Raw genomic sequence first — 22,450 nt, 5'->3', positions numbered from 1 at the left:
CTTCGGCCCCTTGCTGCTGCAACCTCTTTCATTCCTTGTGCTTTACCTCCGTTTATTTTCTCTTTCTTCCAACTGCCTTTCCACCCTCTTTAACAATTGTTTCATAGTGCGACTGCGAGATTTTCCTCCTGTTACACCTGTCAAACCTTACTGTCAGTTTCCTTTCCAGCGCTGAATAACCTCGTAGGTCCCAGCGCTTAGCTTTTGGCCTAAATTTTATATTCCACTCCATTCCAATAGAGAAAGCATGATTGAAAGGTCTTGTCCTTGCTCTTGGTATTAAGAATTATAGGAGCATAACGATATATATTCTACCGATGAAGATACACATCAAGATTTTTTGATAGAGAAAATATGATTGGAAGTGCAGCGTCAAGTGCATTCATGCAAGATTTGGTTGAATGGCTCAGCGTGTGTGGGGGAGTTCGACGAGCTGATTGTGAGCTTCATGTGAACTATACCAAGCTCATAAAGTTATGTTTTTTTCTGTGCAAGGGGTTCACCCTTTGTTTAGCAGTTGAAGGATGAGTATAAGAGTGACTTGTTGTTAAGCTGTTCTCTGGAGCCACCCTTATAAGGAAGAGCGCTTATGGCTGTAATTGCATAATTATACAGGTATGTGCGTGCATTGTATACATGTTTAGACACACGTGCGCGTGCGTATAGGTCTGTAATTATATATATATATATATATATATATATATATATATATATATATATATATATATATATATATATATATATATATATAATATATGGATATATAAATATATTCATGTATATATGATATATATATATTCATGTATATATGATTATATATATATATATATATATATATATATATATATATATATATATATATATATATATATATATATATATATATATATATATATATATATCACTTATGTGTATACGCCCTTGAATATTCAAAGCGACGTCTGGGATTTCATGGCGGTCATCTTTACAAGCACAACATTGCACAACGTAGGCTGTGCCGACGACTAGCGGTATAGCGATCGTGTTACCGAATACGCATACCGTAATTTAACAAAAAAAAAAATAATCATTGTCTTCTTAAAATACGTCAACATTTTTACTCCCTTAGTTTATAAAAAAATTGTAATAAGATCACACTTTACTTACTTTGTGTAATAACAACTCCTGATGACGCTGGGAAAAATATAAGTAAGGCAATGGAGTTCAAGATGAAGCCTTCGGTTTTAGCTTAACTATGTTAAATTTCACTCAAAACTTCACTTGTCCGCACTTCAGCGCTGCGTGTCAGGGTAGCACCATACTGTATTAATTATCATTCATATCACAATTTTGTCAGTTGAATTTGATTGTTTACTGCACCTTATCAATTAACAAATACATCTAATATTGTCGTGACGAAACTACCTTCATTAGATACAAAATCTCACTTCATGATTCCAGTTATAGGTAAGGGTTCTTGTCTACACCAGTCTTAATGTGATATAGAAGACCTTTGACAGCTAACTGCAGAGAGTACAAGAACGATATGGAGCAGCACGGAGGCAATGGAGACACTAACGAAACTTCACAGGATGCAAGAATATACAGGAAAAGCCAGTCTGGTGATAAGATACGAGCTCTTTTATCAGGGAGTGTTACCAGAACCACCTCTCTTCTTGGGCAATCGGCTTTCCTTAGGCCCCACAAATAAGTGGTCATGAGAACAGTATATTTTAATTATTGCATCTTTAAAAAGAAAAAAACTGGATTATTCGTGATATTAGGAATGTTTTCGATCGGTTTCACAGTTTCCCGAAGGCGATAGAGAATATTTTACTAGAGAATTCCCGTTGCCTGTGTCCAGTCGCGTAAGAATGATCCAACTTTAGTTGAGAAATCCCCAGTCATTATTTTTTCTGGGATTTCCCCTGCAACTCTGGCCCTGGTATGTACCTGGTATTCAGTATTTGGTGCCGCTCTATTTGTGTGGAGAATTTTCCTTATTCGTGTCAGTTGATGTCATATCCTTTACCTTATTCGTAAATACTTGAACCGAACGTCAGTTCTTAAATAAAAAGACTTTTACGAATTTTGCTGTTCTCGGAACTGTATTTTCCATTTTTCAGCTACTCCATTGAATATCTCATTTATTCTGTTACTTTTGGTTTTTATTTTTCTGTAAAATAAAGCTATTGAGATGGCTTTGTCCGTCCGTCCGCTCTTTTTCTGTCCGCCCTCAGTCCTTAAAAACTACTGAGGCTAGAGGGCTGCAAATTGGTATGGTGATCATCCACCCTCCAATCATCAAACATACCGAATTGCAGCCCAATAGCCTCAGTAGTTTTTATTTTATTTAAGGTTGAAGTTAGCCATAATCGTACTTCTGGGACTGCTATAGGTACCAAAAACACATGCCACTGCCGGACCGTGGCTGAGTTTCATGGGCCGTAGCTGAGGCTACCACCGGACCGTAGCTGAGTTTCTTGGACCGTGGCTAAGCGTTTCATGGGCCGTGGCTGAACGTTTCATATAGCATTATACGCTGTATAGAAAACTCGATTGCGCCAAAGAAACGTCGGCGCATTTTTCACTCAGTAGTGCCACCTTTTCTCTTCTCTCCTCCCTTCAGGCACCCTTGTAACACCCAGCAGGCCACTTTTTCCCCACTATTAAGTTTGTGGAATCCAGAAGTTCCACTGCGAAAAGTGTGCGATGTCTTTTCAGTTTGCAGAGGTAACTACAGTAAACCAGTGCCATACGTATCAAATTAATGTATGAGCCCTTTTAATTACAATGATTTCCTATCTTGGCAAGTAACAGTGTCCGGGCCTTTCCTATCATACAGTATATTTCTCCGGGGTGGTTTTCCTTTCCTCGCTAAAGGTAATGACGCCATAAACCAACCTCTCGGAAGATTTCGTAATAGGTCTCCTCCTTTAAAGGGGCCGCGATATAACGCCATCCCCTAACATGGGTCTTGTATTCCCTCTACTGTAAGAGTGTGGAGTCGTTCGTCTCTCTGACAGATATTGGGGGTTTCTCTTAATACGACTGAAAATGTGACCGCCCTAAATCGACATGCTTTAGGGCATTTCATTCTTTTAAAAGTTTTTTTTTTTTTTTTTTTTTTTGGGGAGGGTTTCAAGCTTCTATTTCTATTGTTTTATTTAATGTTTTCATTTATATATATATATATATATATATATATATATATATATATATATATATATATATATATATATATATATATATATATATATATATATATATAAACCTAGTACAAGAAATTTATTGAAAGTTAATAAGGTGTTAAACATACGTATAAGGTTTCTAGTAAGTTTTTATCGTTGATTAGATTCAGTGTTAGTGTCGGCAGTTTTCGTTGACGCTAAAGTTAAACTTGAAATCAGGTGTGACAGCTGTTGACCAGTTTTCATAGACATGCCCTTGAAAGAAAAATGACCCTAACGCAGTTATGATTTTTCAAACTAATCACCATTGTGAACATAATGTGTGGGGAAAGGACACAATAAGGCATCTGAGATAGCCTAGGAGCCAAGAATAAAGTCAGTTAACCCATACTTATTGTAAAGAAATATGTTGAGTGCCCCTAGTATTCACTCAGTCCTTTTTTTCATTTTCAGTGAAAAGTCCTGTGCATGTTATATTGCAAATGAAATTGTGGTGCTCTTCCCTAAATCAACTTCCCTACAAGACTTAGTAATTTTCTAGTTATTATGTTCTACTATGTACACTTGCTTGTGCCTGAATGCATAATCGTGAATGCTTGCCCTTGCATTGTATCACAGTTACTGTACATTCTGCTCCAAAAGTAATTTTTTCCAAGTCCAGATAATTCATGGGAAATTAAGGCAATATATCTTCCGTGTCTGTAATATAAATTTACGAAAACTTTAATAACATTGACATTTTCGGATTTTACAAATGAATGCATGATTTTCTTTGATATATCACATTAATTCGAACAATGAAATGAGGTCTGATTCTTATTCCAATATGAGGACGGATTTGTTGTGTCATTAATTTTCTTTTCCGATGAATAAGGAGTGAGCAATAACAAAACTTGTTATTGGTTTTCTATTGAAAGAGGTATAGATTTTGAGTAAATATTGCCTTCGATTATAATCTTAGGTCTATAGGTAGTTTCTTATAATTTATATTATTTACATGGTAGCACTTAATTGAAATTTTGGCAGTTCATAAACATTATTGATTTGTTTCCACGTATCCTATTTAAGTTTTTCATTTTTAAGATTTAAAGTATAAGTAATAGACTACTGGAAATTAATTGTTCAAGATCATATATTTTTCATGGGAAATAGTGTCTCTTTGCCTATGTAATTTTTCTCTTAAATTATACTGTTTAGGCGTAAGATCAAAATTTCCCTCTGTAGGCACAAGTTGTGTATACGAGGCATTATGTACGTTTGGAATTACGTGGAAGAACGGTAGTATTAGAAAAAAAAAGTGGAGCTTTCATATAATTTTCTTTCTTGTTCCCTTTGAATATTTGATCTCCGAGCCTCTGCATTTTTGAATTATTACAGCGAAGTATTCATGTAAGCGTTTGAGAAACAAGGTTTAAACTTCACTTTAAATTATGAATTTATGTATGCTTTTACGCTGAACGAATTTGAATGATATTTAGTAGATGACAAAGGCGAGAATGAAGAATAGTTGCAGATAGTTCTGATCTTTGTAGCCTATGGATTGTTGTTGATTATTAAATATTTGTCATTAATTTTTCTTCGTATTTGGAATATAAACTAGTTTTTGTTGGCGTCGTCAAACTGTTTATACATCAAACATATTTTTCACTTTGAATTCAATTATTCTCACCTAAAATTACATTTTCTTTTTTATTTTTTTATTTTTTTGTATTATTATGTGTTAGTTACCTATCGTGAATTACATGAGTGGACCTGGTTAAGCTTCATTTAAATGCGCAACTATAATTTATCAATATCCGTTTATGCGATAAATCATATTTCATGTGCTCAAGATGTTTGCATTTACACTTGAACGCATTTTCAAGTCGAAAGAATATCGAAACATCTACGCGACCGGATGTCAACTATGTTTAGCTTTCACGTATCGAGTTGTGACCGCTTGCCCTTTAGAGTCACCCCGGTTACACTCCTAATACCACGTAATTGCCCTTTTTTTTATGCGATGTAATTGCCTCCCGTCACTCTGGGAAAGTTCCCAAAGACCTGTATGAGATTGCCATTGACAGGAATTCATTTACAGGTGTGTCTAAAGGGGCCTAATGTGTTATTGATTGGCTTAGCGTTCTCGATTCTGGTTCTTTGCTCATAAGTTGTGGTACTTTGTAACTGTAAAATAAATTTATTATTTCAAAGCTGCTGTTCACTAAGATTTGTTCGTTATCCGTAATGTTTGGGTGTAAAGTTAGTATCACTCCAGTGTATAAGTCCATCGGAGTCACTTGAAGAATTGGTGGAAATCTATTTTTTATCTGAAATTTTGGTAATTGATGCTTGATTTTGCATACGATCAGGAAGTGTATTTCATTGGTACACCAGCGATGCCTTACACGATATGAAATTTTGCTTTATACCAAGACTTTGCTGTCAGTTTATGCCTTGATCTGAAATTCATTCATTGGACAACCTTATTTTTACCTGTCTTTTTAAGACGAAATTAGGCATCAGAGCTTCACGCTACCAGTTATAACAGAAAAATGTATAATTAAACGCATGCCTTGCAACGTAATATTCAACAAAATATCTGATCTAAATTTTTCCCTGTCGCAACACATCACGGCCTAGCTTTCTGAAAGGATACAGCTGTCTACCAAAGACCAAGATTGGCCAGTTTGCAGATACATAATTTACACACGGGAGTCTAGCTGTTATCCTTCAAGTTTTAAAGCAGTGATCCTTAGTTTAAATTACATTCTCATATTTGAGTAGCTTTTGTAGGTCATTTTATTATCACTAATGCAAGTAACTTTGTTTTTTATCGTCTTCTTGATTTTTGTGTGCTGTTATTTGTCGATTCTGAATATTTTTATTGTCACCAACCCAGGAATCTTTGTCTGTTATCAGCACCTTTGATATTGGAGCGCTGGTTTATGTATCTAAATATTTTTATCTTTAGTAATTCAAGTCTCTTTGTTTGTTATTCTCTTCTTGATTTTTGAGTGTTGTTATTTCTCGATTCTAAATAATTCTATTATCACTAATTCAAGCATGTTTGTTATCCTCTTCTTTGACTGTTATTTGTCGATTCTGAGTATTTTTATAATGACTGATTCCAGAATCTTTGTTTATTATCAAAATCTTTGACATTGGAGTGGTGATATTTGTCGCCACAGAGCCAACCAACTAGAATAAACCAGATAGCGAGCCCAGATTTCGCTGTAGACTCTAAAGTTCCAGATAGCCTCGATTTCCTGTATCGCCATCACATAGGAATTTATTGACAAATATGGAGGGAGAGAGTGAGAGACAGAGAGCTGTAGTGTCATCTGAATGGATACGTGCATCTTTTGAGTTAATTACATTCGCTAGTTTCATTTGATATTTTTATTTCGAGACGAAATGTGAAAGACGAAATGTGAAACGAATTTCAAAGGAAATTCTTGATTGAATTTCCTTTTCCTTTATTCTGAAACACTACGTTTGAAAAGGTAATTTAGAGACACTTATGCTTGCATGCATGCACAGACAGACACACACACAAGTATTAAATGTTTGTTTGTGTATGATAGTTTGACACTTTTATTGAAGACTTTGTGCTTTTTCATATATTTAGCCAAAAATAACCTGTTAATATAGAATTCTCTCTCTCTTGAAATGACTTAGAGAACAACTGACGCTTAAGGAAATTATACGTGACCAGTCCCTATACCCTAACCAGAATTCGAGTTACAGTAACAACAACCATTTAACCTCCAGGAGAGACTAAGTTGATTCCGACTATCTCGTACATATTCCAGTCTAATTCAGGCCCTGTACTTAGAATGGAAATCAACCCATCTCCACCATAATTGCAGGGTTCAGGGTTTGTAACAAGAGGCTATGTTTGTTTGTGACACTGCCGCAGTCGTATTTTAAAGGCTGAACCGTGAATATTCTCTGCGGTAAGCTTACATAGCACTGGCTGTCTAAATGTTGTCCAGAATGCCCATCAGTAGAATCATTTACCTTTGCCTATCATGTCAAATAATGTTATGGTTATATAATTCTTACAGTGACATCCGTAGCAACTTCAACTTTATGCAGCTGAACAACTATTGCTCTCACCCATTTCTTTGGAAACTTTATGTCACTGATAAATTCGTAGTCGGCAACTCAAACTACTATCATCGTTGTTCTACGGGATCTACTGGATCTCACCTATAATTCCAACAACTCCTGGTGTCTTTACATTCTTCAGCCTCTCAGTTTACCCTCCTTACAACCTCACCAGTTATTTTCACAAGCATTCTCAAAATTTCACCAGCCATTCCCTCTTTTGTGTCATTGGCTTGTCTCCTGTCTTCCATATTCAACACCTCTTCAGAATACTCCATTAGCCGGGAATTGCATTAACTACAGGGAGCATCTTTCCATTGGAATAATTTATTCCTAGATGCATGTGTTCATTAACCTTTCTCTCTGAGTTTACTTGACTGCAGGACACCTTACTCCCCTTAGTGATTATGCTCGCCTTCTCCACAAAGTTTTTATCAATTTCATTCCTTTTGCCTCTCACTCTCTTCTTGGCTATCTCATCCCTCATCCTTCATACCTCTGCGTTATCTTCCCTTGTGACATTTATTTCCAGCTAAATTATTCTCCTTTTTCCTTTACTGAACCTTTTATGCTTCATCCCACTACTTTTAGTGTTTTATTCCTTCTTCCCACCCCCTCTGTACCTACATTCACTCGCTGCCGTCTTTAGGACTCCATCGTGGAATTCTGTAAAGTCATATCTGCTCCTTTCACCTCTGCCGCTAATCCTAGCCCAAGTCTTTATTTACTTTCTCCTCATATTCACGTCTCAAAGAGGCCCTTTGCGTTACGCGGCGCTGGGGGCGATGATGGTATTGCTGTTATGACAGCTTGCATCTTTAATTATGCATGGGCATTGATTGTCCCATGTTACAAACCGAGGAATATGGTTGTTAGTGCATGAAGAAATGATGTCATTGCTGATATGTTCTGTGTCGTGTTAGTCCCAGGGATGCAAACTGTGGGCCAGGGTTTATGTGTAAAATGAAATAAGCTTAGTGCGTTACTGTTTCCATTCAAGTTTGATTTAATAGCTGTAATATTTTTATGATGTATATCTTCTGTTACCTGTTGGCACTAGTTGTCGCTGTGTTGCTAACCCAGGGGAAGGATGCACACAGTATTAGGAAGAGATATGGTCCTTGTTGAGATGAAATTTCAGCTTCTAAATGGAAATGTTGAAAAATAATTGTCATATTACATATCAAATGAAATGTGTCGGTTACTAAATAACGGAAATTGATTTTCAACCGAACCTTTGGTATTAAGATAAGGTCATTGGGGTAAAAAATACATTTATTAACAGCAGTTTAAGATATTAAATGACAGGTGTGTGTGTGTGTGTGTGTGTGTGTGTGGGTGGATATGAAACGGGTTATGTAATTCATTCAACGTATATAGTAGAGCGGGATCAGTAAGGACAAAATGGTAATGTTTAAGCACTTTCTTTATTGCTGTTAAACATAAGGTGACTTTGGTCCTTTACTTATTTTATCGACGTTGTTCATGTATGTGGACATTGCAAAAAACTTAACACCCTGGTAAATATTTTCTCTTAACAAAGTACATAAGAAAATGTATCATAAATTCCATCACTGCCATGTGAATAAAAATCCTAAGAGAAACTGATAACCAGTAAAAAAATTAAATCCCTGTTTTAACCATATTTGAAGAAATCTAACCCTAGTTCTGGGTAGGAGAACCACCCGTTTACCAAACCATACATTTACAAAAATATCCGGCGTATTTTCACCTCGCGCGTGTACCTTGGGGTTAGAAAATGTCGCTCTCGGGAGATATAGTGTTACCAATTTAACTTTTAACGATCCGGCTGAGGTTACGCATCTGTGTGGGGATCAACAACAGCCTTCCAGCGTTTTGAGAACCTAAAATTGAAACGGCGTTAAGAAATGAAATGCATCTTTATCAGTCATTTGTTTGCCCTAGTTTTGTGTGGGATTCCTTCGTAGGTGAATGACTTGAAATTGACAGAAATTGCGAATCAGCCTTCGATGACTTCGTTTTGGGAAAATCAGGAAGGCATAGGGCAAATGTATTCACATGATTACACAGTGAGTGTGTGTGTAATATTATATATATATTATATATATATTATATATATATATATATATATATATATATATATATATATATATATATATATTATATATACACACACAGAAATATATATATATATATATATATATATATATATACACACACATATATATATATGTGTATATATATATGTATATATGTGTGTGTGTATGTATGTCGTGTATAATATGCATATACATAAACATAAATATATATATATATATATATATATATATATATATATATATATATATATATATATATATATATATATATAAAATATATATATGTAATGTGTGTAAGTGTGTGTGTGGATGCATGTATGTATGTATCCAAAATATTAAGCCGTAAATAACCTCCTAATGTAAAATTCACTATACCTTGTGAATAACTTACACCCAAGTGACTATTTATGATAAATGCATCTGCCTGGGGTAGATTTGAACCCATGCCTTTTAGGTTGGAAAAAGTGGAAATAGGGACTTCTCCATCTTGCTAACAAGAGAAATATGAATTGATTTCTCTTGTATTATTCTTATGGAATTCAGGTTCTGCACTTAGAATCGAAAATAACCCTTTGTATTCCAGGAGGGAATGCATAAGCCCAGATACCATGTGAGGGACTGAAAGACCGCAATTTAGTGGATCTTAATTTGTGGATTTCTGCCATATATGGAAAGTTTCAAATTGTGTATTTTTGCTTATGTTACCAGAGACACGGTGTGTGGATCCAGTCTACCAAGTGTTCCTTTCGAATTTTTAGTTATTTAATGTAAAAATATCAAAGGACATATTTTTTTGGGGTCTCTCTGACCCCACTTGGTGTGTCAGGGTACCTAATCATTATCGTCTGACACATCACTGCATGTGCCTTTTTCACCGTTAGAAACTCTCAGTTCTTCCTCATTTTTCTCTACCCTACCGTAATAAAAGGTTAAAAGTTAGTAATATGGTCAATAATATCTAGAATCTAAAAAATAACTGGCAAAGTTCAAACATTCATGAATGGCCAGGTCCCGAAACAATTAGCGGGGTAAATGTCATCATATTAAAAATATTTTGGGGTTAATCTTTCCTTTGAATGGCTGATATCGTTTTTAATACCAGTCCATATCAACCAAAGAAATGATTTTCTTTTATTTTTCTTTTATTTTTTCAGGTGTCTTTTTGCTGGTATGTTATTACACGGCCGTTAGACTCGCATTAGTCAGCGTACTGAAATCGTGAGCATTTGGTTTTTAGTCTTCCGTGCAGTGATATCTCTCTGAGAAATGTGAAACGCTCTCGTTTTCCCAAGAGATATACTGCGCTATCAGTTATCAATTTTTTTAGTTATATGCCTTTGACAAATGGTTTGTTTTTGGATTTGTTCGTGTATATGTTTGTTAGTCGGATTTATCCACAATGTCGTGTCGATTTTTTACGAAAATTCCGTCAAAAGTCGGGTCTTGGGATTAATACTCGGGTGATTATTTTTTCGGGAGTAGAGACCTTTTCAGAAGTGTGGGTTGCTCAGCCTTGTTACCTCCGCCAGGCTTGAAAAAATTCAAAGCCCTAGGGTACGCTATCTTATGTTTCGGCGACAGGGTTAAAAAATTACTCCCTTGTGGAATGTGGAATGGTAGTCTCAGCCTTGGGTATGTATTAGCGGTCTACGAATGCTTTTCTGAATCGCAGAAACATATAATAGATTACAGAAAACATATGGAGTAAGGTATCTTGGTGTTTTACTTCTAATGCAATTATACTTTTACCACCCCAAACATCCACGTAACTTTTAGTTTTCTGTAAAGAAAACTATTGCAACGGCTTTGGTCTGTCCACCCGCACTTTTTCTGTCCGCCCACAGATCTTAAAAACTACTAAGGCTAGAGGGCTGCAAATTGGTATGTTGATCATCCACGCTCCAGTCATCCAATATACCAAATTGCAGCCCTCTAGCCTCAGTAGTTTTTATTTTCTTTAAAGTTAAAGTTAGCCATAATCGTAGTTCTGGCACCGCTATAAGTACCAACAGCACAGGCCACCACCAGACCGTGGCTGAGTTTCATGGGCCGCGGCTGTACAGAAAATTCGATTGCGCCGAAGAAAATTCGGCGCATTTTTTACTTGTTTACGCATTGTGAACAATTTTGTTTCCTCTTGAACATATTGTATATGTGGTCAACATATTAACTGATACCGATAAAGTTAACAATAATCTTTTGACTATGTTATTTATTATTTGCATTTCCATGGGGAAACCAAATCAAGTCTTTATTATTTCTTTTTGCTACTGAATATTTGATGTCAGGAAAATATGTAGGTAAATTTTCGATGCATCTCTTTGTAATAACAATAACTCTGTGAGTAGAGAGAACCACCAGAAACACTGATTCGCTTTTTCAACTTTATTATTCTGGTCCTATTGGGAGATAAAACCATGCGTACTGTGTCATCAAAAGCGGCGTCTGTCGAAAATAGGTTTTCGCGGAAAACGCACAACGATCAATTTATTTCTGCGCGGGCAGAATTTGGGTCGGCTCCGTCACTGGTAAAATAGGTTGTTGATTCAACTCCCTTTCGGAAAACACCCTTTCATTCCCAAGCGCAAAGAGACGCATCGAAAGTTTACCTAAATATTTTCCTGACATCAAATATTCAATAGTAAAGAGGAATAGTAAATGCTTGATTTGGTTTCCCCATGGAAAGTTAGATAGACGTGCGATGTGAATGTTCATGCGATTAGTAAAAGATTCGCCATTCTTGTCTTAAAAAATAGTTTTATTTATTATACTAAGTTTTTGTATACCAGATTTTATAGTGGAAGCTTAGTATTAAAGTGTATCGTTCATGCCGTTACTAACAGAATCATCATTCTTGTCTACAATTTTTTTTTTAAGTATACATTTGCAGACCAAATTGAATAGTCAAGACTGAGCCATGAAAGCTTAAGAGTATTACAGAAATATATTGAAATAACCCTGCAATACAGTTCCTAAACTGTTCTGAACGAGAATTTCCGTAAAAAATGACCAAGAAAAGTAACATTGTTCTTAAAAATTTCGATGAAATTCGGTGCAAGAATCCTTCTCATATCCTGAAGTGTTCTATCGCATCTTTCAGTAAGCCAGACTTCCATTGACACATCTGAAACAATGTAAGCTGTAAAAAACGGATACGAGAAAGTATTGATTTTCGATAAAGCGGCGATTGGAGAAAGTTGTCTTTCGAAAGTTAACACACACCGGGAGTTTTTACATTGAAAAATAAAAAGCTGAATGCACTCGTGCATCGTATCGCATCTTTGTTTTTTTTTTATATTGCAGGTGGCATTACTGTAATTAGAGCTGCCCGTGTATTGGAAATTGCAGTATATGTAAAGATATGTTAAAATTGCTCGTAGTAATGGATTGCATGTTTAATGTAATCTGCGCTTTTTAATTTTTTTTTTTTTTGTCGACAAAGTCTTATCATAGTAATCTAAAGATATCCCTAAATCATCCCTTCTTTCTATATTTGCCTTTACTTCATCTTACTTCTTCCTAATAAACACCATATTTTTTGGGAGCTTGAATTTCAAGTCAGTGGCCCCTGTGGGTTTGTTCCATATGAATAGGTTTCATCTACTGAATAATAATAATAATAATAATAATAATAATAATAATAATAATAATAATAATAATAATAATAATAATAATAATAATAATAATAATTCTTTTTATCAGCTAATGCGGGCATGTGTCAATCTCGTAATGATTCCAGGCAAAATAGAAAATCTGGTGGATTTAAAACCGGCCCTTTTGGGAATTGACAATAATGGAGTCCGCAAGTTTAATTAGTTTCCCCTCCTTCCTTTCGATTCACGAGGAAGTCACTGTGCGGTTTCAGCTCAACAGAAATCGCTTAAGAAACTCAGTCATAGTACAGCTTGATGTTTCGAAATGTGTTATCTGTTTGTCCTGTGGAAATTAACGGAACTCGGGACCAATAGTAAGGGAGGCACATCGATTTATGCATCAAGTAATCCAAGCTGTGAGATCATCAGCTGTCCTTCATTCCAAATATACTTCCTTTCGAGCTGTCACTTCGGTTACATTTTGAATAAAGCCTTCCATGATCATGTTCGTCAGATAAAAAAGGGTTGTTTTTATTATCATCTCCCGTAATGTTAGTTTTTAATGTACCTTTCATTCTGATATAACATGCCTTTATCCAGAGTTGTCCCTGGCGCTACTCGTGTGGACATTTTTTGTAACTTATAGGAATGATTTCCCTGATATTTTCATTAATCAAGTACATATTTACGTCAAATTTAATATTGTAATACCGTAGAATTAATACAAATTGAAATTATTAGAGATCTTGGCTGAAAAGTGATGGTACATTGTCTTCTTTGAGACTTCGATCTTCCATACATTCTTATTATCAACTTCATTTGTCTTCTCTGAGACTTCGATCCTCCTTACATTCTTATTATCAACCTCATTTGTCTACTCTGAGACTTCGATCCTCCATACATTCTTATTATCAACCTCATTTGTCTTCTCTGAGATTTCGATCCTCCATACATTCTTATTATCAACCTCATTTGTCTTCTCTGAGACTTCGGTCCTCCATACATTCTTATTATCAACCTCATTTGTCTTCTCTGAGACTTCGATCCTCCATACATTCTTATTATCAACTTCATTTGTCTTCTCTGAGACTTCGATCCTCCATACATTCTTATTATCAACCTCATTTGTCTTCTCTGAGATTTCGATCCTCCATACATTCTTATTATCAACCTCATTTGTCTTCTCTGAGACTTCGGTCCTCCATACATTCTTATTATCAACCTCATTTGTCTTCTCTGAGACTTCGGTCCTCCATACATTCTTATTATCAACCTCATTTGTCTTCTCTGAGACTTCGGTCCTCCATACATTCTTATTATCAACCTCATTTGTCTTCTCTGAGACTTCGATCCTCCATACATTCTTATTATCAACTTCATTTGTCTTCTCTGAGACTTCGATCCTCCATACATTCTTATTATCAACCTCATTTGTCTTCTCTGAGACTTCGATCCTCCATACATTCTTATTATCAACCTCATTTGTCTCCTCTGAGACTTCGATCCTCCATACATTCTTATTATCAACCTCATTTGTCTTCTCTGAGACTTCGATCCTCCATACATTCTTATTATCAACCTCATTTGTCTTCTCTGAGACTTCGATCTTCCATACATTCTTATTATCAACCTCATTTGTCTTCTCTGAGACTTCGATCTTCCATACATTCTTATTATCAACCTCATTTGTCTTCTCTGAGACTTCGATCTTCCATACATTCTTATTATCAACCTCATTTGTCTTCTCTGAGACTTCGATCTTCCATACATTCTTATTATCAACCTCATTTGTATTTTCTGAGACTTCGTTCTTCCATACATTCTTATTATCAACCTCATTTGTCTTCTCTGAGACTTCGATCTTCCATACATTCTTAATATCAACCTCATTTGTCTTCTCTGAGACTTCTATCTTCCATATATTCTTATTAGTAACCTCATTACTGTGTTACATAAAACGGATAACGATATCTTCTGGAAATACGATTCGCAAGATACACCGCAATCAGCCTTTGATAATGCTATAAAATTACGGAAAAGAGAGGACGCAAGTACGATTATGGAAAATTTCTTCTACGAGGAAGTAGTTAGATAATTGTCGGGATGCCCTATGACCTATTCCTGCCAAACTCCTATGGTCTAAATTACCCACCAAACCAGCGTCGATTATCTTCCCTTATCTGCAGACCATCAGGTGTCTTAGAATGTGTGGTTATGTTCTTCTCTACCCCACAAAAGGGTTTCTGTGCTGGATCTTTAGCTCAACACATTGACAGTCAGTTATGTTACTTATATTATTCCGTGACTTTTTAAAGATACTGCGTCTGCTGAACTTTCCCGTAGAGGGTTAGTGCCGTCAGTACACCTCATGCGGTGCACTGCAGGCATAATTTTAGCCGTAGTGTAATCAAGTGTTGCTCACATCGTAATCCAAAGTTCTGCTGGATTCTTTTTTCTGGACTTGTGGTGGTTAAACAGATGAGACTCAGTTTCCCATTTTCTTCATTATTGTAAACAAGTAAAAAATGCGCTGAATTTCTTCGGCGCAGTCGAGTTTTCTGTACAGCGTATATTGAAGGCCACCGAAAATAGATTTATCTTTCGGTAGTCTCGGTATAATGCTGTATGAACCGCGCCCCATAAAACTCTCACCCGGCCGTGGTGGCCTGTGTTGTTGCGTTGCCAGAAGCACGATCATGGCTAACTTTAACCTTAAATAAAATGAAAACTACTGAGGATAGAGGGCCGCAATTTGGTATGTTTGATGATTGGAGGGTGGATGATCAACATACCAATTTGCAGCCCTCTAGCGACAGTAGTTTTTAAGATCTGAGGGCGGACAGAAAAAGTGAGGACGGAATGACAAAGCCGGCACAATAGTTTTCTTTTACATAAAACTAAAAATACCAACAGGGGTGCTCGTTCAGGCAGCGTCTCCCCATGAATTCCTTTCGCCCATCTCTCACTCACGCTGTTTCACACAAACTCCTGGCACACAGGGTAACCTGTAGGGGTTTTCCAAGTTATTACAAAAGATCAACATAACAACATAGTTTATAGTAAAGATGATACAGAGGCCACTGGAACATGATCATAAAATATTGTGTACATAATCATCTAAGTATTTCTCAAGATAATAAAGGGTATGTGGCAACATACTTTACATATGTGTTCTCATGTGTTCTTTCTTGTCACGAGGACGGAACATGCAACACTCTTACGATTTAGTAACTATGGGAGCGAAGGTGACGTTGTCGAATACCTTGTGCCATATTTCGTCATCACAATTCTTTCAACATTGCAAGACAAAACCTATCACGTTACACATTCCGGTTTAATCATATCCACAAGTGAATTATTAATATCCCACATCATTACGTATTTCGATGCCACCAGTGTTATAAGTGGTGGTTAATCAAACGAGACTGTTTCCCATTTTCTTCTTTATCATAAAAAATACCAACCTGACCACGAGAAGTTTAAAATTTAAACATCATACTCCTCATGGCAACAACGTTCTCGTGAAAAATGTTGACTGCAAATGTACATAATTACATCAAAACTTGCGATAGATGCATATATACAGTAGATATGAGTGCTTATGATAACGAACGGCACCTTCTTCAGATTAAAGTTCTGTAATTTTCGTAAAGGAAATATGTGCATGGATCCACTAACGATTGTGCAACTAGTCAGTGTATGAGGAGAGAGTCAGTCAGGATTCCTGTGTAGAGTTCTTATAATGTTTATTTCAAGTACTCCAATTAATTAGGTTATATTCTTAACCAGGCGGGAGTTCGTCCTTAGGGAAGAATTTCAGTTTCAGGAGAGGAATTGTGACCACAGATTGGCAGGCTCAAACTGGCTCTAGGACCACACAAAAGCAGTGTGCATCGGTCCACAATACCGATTTTTAGTATTATATATGGATATTATTTGGAATGCACTTTTTGAGGCACACTATTTTGGAAAGGGGCTGAATGACATTCTGACATATGGTGAAAGGGTGCATGGGTCCAAAAAGTATCAGAACCACTGAATTAGAACGTCATTTTACATGGGGAAAGAATATCGAATAATCCCTCATAAGAAATGGTTTTTTGGTACCACAGGAATTACAAGGAAACAAAAGTGATTGCTTTTATTTTGATCTTATTTGCCCCCTCCGTAAAACCTTTACCAGCAGCTGGCGTTTTAGTGTGGCCTCAAATTTGAGAAAAACTGCCCCCGATCATCATAAAATATTTAAGAAATCACTTATTAACCGGCAATTTTCCCTGTTTGCACGGAGGATTTAATCCGCTTATCCGCGTAAGAAGATCAGGGTGTTTTGTCGTGAATTGCTTTCTCCTCTTTTCTCTCTTCTCTTGATTTCTAAACATTTCTTACGATCAAGATGATTTTGTTGTTATACTTTTATACCACCGCGTCATGTGAGCCCCTCATCTTAGGAATTTATATCCGTTTTAACTTTTAAAAAATTTTCCGGGTTTACTTACTTTTGAGGGGTTATAAATTATTTTCTTATTCCTGTATTCTTGCATATTGCAAATTATATATATATATATATATATATATATATATATATATATATATATATATATCTATATATATATATATATATATACAATATATATATATATATATATATATATATATATATATATATATATATATATATATATATATATATATATATATATATATATATCTCAATACCTCAAACCAACTTCCCCCGTCAATGGATGGCTCCAAAGAAAAGAACGAACAACGATCCCTGCCACATTAACACTCAACCGGCTGTATCGTGGATGGCCCCATTTTGCAGGAAACTTTTATACAATTTCAGAGAAGGCTCACCAATAGTGCATCGATCGACACCACACACACTGCGCCTGTCCTCTTTCACTCTTTCTAGGTCTTCCTCTTCTTCCTCCCAACACTTCCAGAAGTGTTCACTCTCCTTTATACATTCCAGCCTTAGTCAGACACTCCGAGTTTCCTCTCGATCTTGCGGCTCATCGTGTTACCTGTCTCATTTCCCCCGGGGGCGGGTAGTGCCGTCAGTGCAACTCACGGGGTGCACTGTAGGCATTACTAAAGGTTCTTTGCAGCGCCCTTCGGCCCCTAGCTGCAACCCCTTTCAGTCCTTTTACTATACCTCCATTCATATTATCTTTCTTCCATCTTGCTATCCACCCTCTCCTAACAATTATTTCAAAGAGCAACTGTGAGGTTTTCCTCATGTTTCACCTCTCAAGCCTACCTACTCTCAATTTCCTTTCCACCGTTGAATGACCTCATTGGTCCCAGTGCTTGGCCTTTGGCCTAAACTCTATATTCCATTCCATACCATTCCATTCCATTCCTTACCATCGTCCGAAATATTAATTCCCAAATATTTATTTGAATTCTCTTCGCCCATGCTCTCACCATTCCATGATAACGTTCACTGCCGGATCTTTCCATTTCCCATTTACCCTCGTCACCTTTCTCGTGTTCACTTTTTCTCTAAAGTGTCTTGCTTGAAATCACTCTTTGCCTAATCTCTGCAGTGTCCCCTCACTATCCCTAATCTGTATACTATCTTCTGAGAGCATCAACCATTCCACTGTCATTCATGACTTGACCTTTTTTTTTTTTTCCACAGTTTAGTACCTGCTCCCACTGCCCTTTCTCTCTCTGTACCAATCGCTACTCTTATCACTCTACCGTATGATTTACTTCATGAAAACTATTCATCGATCTCAACGACTAGACCTTGAAATTCAGGTCAGATTCAAAAATATTTTTGGAAAATAAGTTTGAGCTGGCAAGGCATCTGCCTACCAAATTTCATTGAACTCAGAGAAAAATAGAATATTGATCTTTAAACTGATCGGCAACCTTAAAAAAGACATGGTTAAAATGCTTTTGGAAATACACGCAAACCTAAAAGCATCTGTATATCAACTTTCATAAAAATCTTAAAAAAAAAAAAAAATAGATGTTGATCCACAAAGTTAGTTTTAGTTCGCAATAGAAGCCTAAGTTAGGAATACTAGAAACAACAACTTCGACACAAAAGCTCATGTCCAAGCTTGTGCCCTGAAGAGTAGAGCCATAACCTTCACAGTTTCTGAAATGTAAAGGATTCCAAAATTTGACATATGAAGTCGTTTGGCCTTGAAACAGAACACGATCTAAATCAAGTGTGGAAAACTATCAACACTCGGCAAGGTATCTACCTGCCAAGTTCTTCCAAATCAGAAAAGAAGGAAGAGGGAGACTAAGAATGCAAGTACTGTATCACCCAAAATAATACGGTACGACATTGTACAGTTAGTAGCGGATCCAGGGGCGGGGGACCACCTGGGCGCGTGCCCCCCCCCCTTGAAAAATAATGATAAAATAATAATATTGAAGATTTAGAAAATAATTTTTCTGGATCCGCTAGTGAGTACAATGATAGTAATTTTGGTGATTTTGCTAATAATGCGTACTTTGTGGAAGGACATTATTTTCCTTGCATTATTTTCCTACTATGCAAGGTAACTGACTTACAATGCCGTTATTACTCTGAACCTAAATTTTAAGTGATTCTTTTAATGTATAAATATTTAGTCTTTATAATTAAGACTGTTAATAGATTTGGCTGCTTTAAGCCAGTGACGTCGTATTTTGCTATGTTAATCATTAGCGTTATTTTAGTATAGACGGCTGTGATAAGGGGTAATATAGAATATAGGTACATAATCGAATATTAATATAACAGGACATTGTATGGTATTGTAATTATAATGATAAATATCATTGAAGGAATTAATGCATGTATATAGTGAAATGTTTTAAAGTTGTAACAGAGGGACTATTTTGTAATTCAAAAGGGAAAATTACACAATGAAATAATTTCATGCTCTAAATAAAATATAGTAGTAAATACCTGTATAAATTATTCATCGTGTTTGATGACGTTTTACATTAGCCAGTTTGTCTTTGCTGTGGGACCCCGACAGGAAACCATAGCCTTTGGTGAGAGGAAATGTTAAAATGATCGTCCACATGTCTCCCAAGTGAATTAATTCTCTTTAACAAAAATTAAATTTTTATCTCGACATTTCTGGGATGTTAATTTGCATAAGTCGCGGAATGAATAGTAAGCGGACTCGCTTTCAAAAACTGAAATGTGCCGAGCCGCGTGAAAGATCCTTTCCAAAAATGTAATGCAGAAATGAGGTCTTAATTGTTTTAATCCTTCAGAATTAATGAGGTGCCTTAAGGACGTTTACATAAAGCATTTTTTCTCTCCCTTTTCAGTTTTGGAATATCCTCATTTTTCAGTGGACTATAGTCAAGTTGCTCTTTGGTCCCGCCAAGGAAGTATAGAGGAGATAAATTTTTTACTTCGCTGTGTCTCTGCACTGACAAAATATCTCGAAAAAGGGTGAAAGGATTTTGATCAAAGGGAGGGAAAATACCCTAAACTTTCTCGTCTTGGAAACACTTTCAAACTGTTTTACTAGTTTTACAGTTTTCTCCACTGTCAACAACCAGTACTTTTTGTCCAACATTCCACGATCCATTCACGACAGTTTTTACCTCACTGCTCTACAATAGTTTTGTCTTTTCTCTGACTTCTGGCATCACTCTATCCACAAAGAAATTGACCATCTAGTGAACAATATGTCGTTTCCTAGTGTCAGGTTTAATACTATGCAGTTTGCTAGGAATATTATTTTGGCTACAACTAGAGTGCAGAATCGTTTGCGTAGGGCATTTGTGGAGTCTTCCGGATCCAAATGTTTGAGCGAGGAGCAAATCTTTCCCAGGTTTCTGCTGACGTCTTCTAAATTCAGGTTATCGGTTTTATTTTCTATTCGTTCATATTTAATTGTCTGTCACCTTTTCCGATAGCTCGTTTTTCTCCGTAGGCTGATTTAACTTTGCAACCCTCTCGGGTTCATAGTCTGTTGACACTGTCCACAAGGGTTTTCTGCTGAAGATATAAAGAAAGAAAGATTATAATTCCCTGAAGGTTTTAAGAAATGTTCTTCAGAAATATCCTAAATGAAGAGAGGACGTGATGTCACGAAAAATAACGTGACTTATGCTGTACTCTTCGACCCTATGATTTTATTGTATCCATTAAGACTCGATAATTATTAGCGATAGGTGCGCTAATGCTACCATGATATTAACAAAAAATTTGAGATTAGGTAAATAACTTTTCGTTACCCCTTTTTCGACCTTTTGCGAGATTTGCTGATACCAGGCTGCATCTCTTAACAAATCTCTCGGTGGTAATGTATAATCATCCTTCCTGGTACTAATGGAATGGATACTCCAGAGGAAGGGAAAAAATATCTTTGTGAATGACGTATGCGTTCTTCTTACTCTAGTAAAAATGTGGCATGTGGAAAGATGGTCGCTCTTTCATAATGAAAGGTTATTTTTAAAAGTTGAATCATATTTTTTCTGTGGCAAAACAAGAGCAGAATGGAAAATCAGATGCGCACCTTTGCTCGTTATATATATAGTGTTTACGGTTACTTATCCCCTCATTACTTCTATGAAGAAAAGATCTGACGTTAATTTTACACGTTCTATGGATGCCTGGTAGTTTTTATAGCTATTTATATCCATAGATAATAACTTTCTTCATATGCATTTGAGAGTCTCCGTTCTTTTTATTTTATTTATAAATTTTTGGGTACACGGATAACCTAGTAGTAAAATGCAGAATTGCACTGAAAATACGTTTCTCTTTTTGTGTAATATTTTCTTTATTGTCGTGGTACTTGAATCGCTCCAGCTCTCATTGCCGTTCTCATTGCTTTAGTTCACCAATCTGCTTTTTTCTTCAGTCCTGTTTCAATGAATTCAGTATTCAGCTGGTAAAGAATATGTGCTGCAGTAAAAAGATTTATCTTGTTAGGTTACTTCTGGATTTTTATCGGAAGATCAGTAAATGTAGAAGCGAGCTTGCTGTACCGGATACCCAAGAACAGCATCCTTTTGACGACCGCCAAAGAACCAGGGTTTTCAGCCTCTCTCTCTCTCTCTCTCTCTCTCTCTCTCTCTCTCTCTCTCTCTCTCTCTCTCTCTCTCTCTCTAACCCTCCATTTTATAGCGATGTTTTCTCCCGTGATTTGAATATGGCTTGTCCCTTTGAATACGCTTTCTACCGAATTATTTTTTGTTTGTTCTGTGTGACTGGTTTTCTCTCCAGCACCCTTTGGAGGTGTAACAATTTTTTGTTGTCTCGCGTTTTGCCGAAGTTTTTGCTTACTTGAGGACACCCGCGTTTCTGTTACTACCATTTTTTTTTAACGCATCCCTCTCCCCACTCTCGTAGATATTTGTCAGGATACAGAAGGTAACTTGTTTTGTTTACCCAGGTGTGGCCATTTTAATTATCTGTGAAAGAAAACAATTGTGCTGGCTTTGTCTGTCCGTTCGCACTTTTTTCTGTCCGTACTTTTTCTGTCCGCCCTCAGATCTTCAAAACTACTGAGGCTAGAGGGCTGCAAATTGG

General features: G+C 36.3%; 2 protein-coding genes across 2 annotated transcripts in view; both read right to left on the bottom strand.

The window, feature by feature from the left end:
- The window catches only part of LOC136830750 (ras-related protein ced-10-like), a 41,275-nt gene extending 39,710 nt beyond the window's left edge, over positions 1-1,565 (bottom strand). Inside the window, exon 1 of the mRNA XM_067090617.1 lies at positions 1,147-1,565. The gene's annotated coding sequence lies outside the window, so the exon portion shown is untranslated. The remainder of the gene's footprint in view (positions 1-1,146) is intronic.
- Positions 1,566-13,810: 12,245 nt separating this feature from the next.
- On the bottom strand, positions 13,811-18,361 carry LOC136830906 (coiled-coil domain-containing protein PF3D7_1144200-like). Its single transcript, XM_067090878.1, has 3 exons — positions 18,290-18,361; positions 15,589-15,647; positions 13,811-14,879 (listed from the first exon to the last, which is right to left on the bottom strand). Exons 1-3 carry the CDS (start codon positions 18,359-18,361, stop codon positions 13,811-13,813), a joined length of 1,200 nt encoding a protein of 399 aa, XP_066946979.1.
- Positions 18,362-22,450: the final 4,089 nt, after the last annotated feature.

Source organism: Macrobrachium rosenbergii, chromosome 47 (genome assembly GCF_040412425.1).
Source record: "Macrobrachium rosenbergii isolate ZJJX-2024 chromosome 47, ASM4041242v1, whole genome shotgun sequence".
NCBI lineage: Eukaryota > Metazoa > Arthropoda > Malacostraca > Decapoda > Palaemonidae > Macrobrachium > Macrobrachium rosenbergii.
This window is presented reverse-complemented; position numbering and strand designations above follow the sequence as displayed.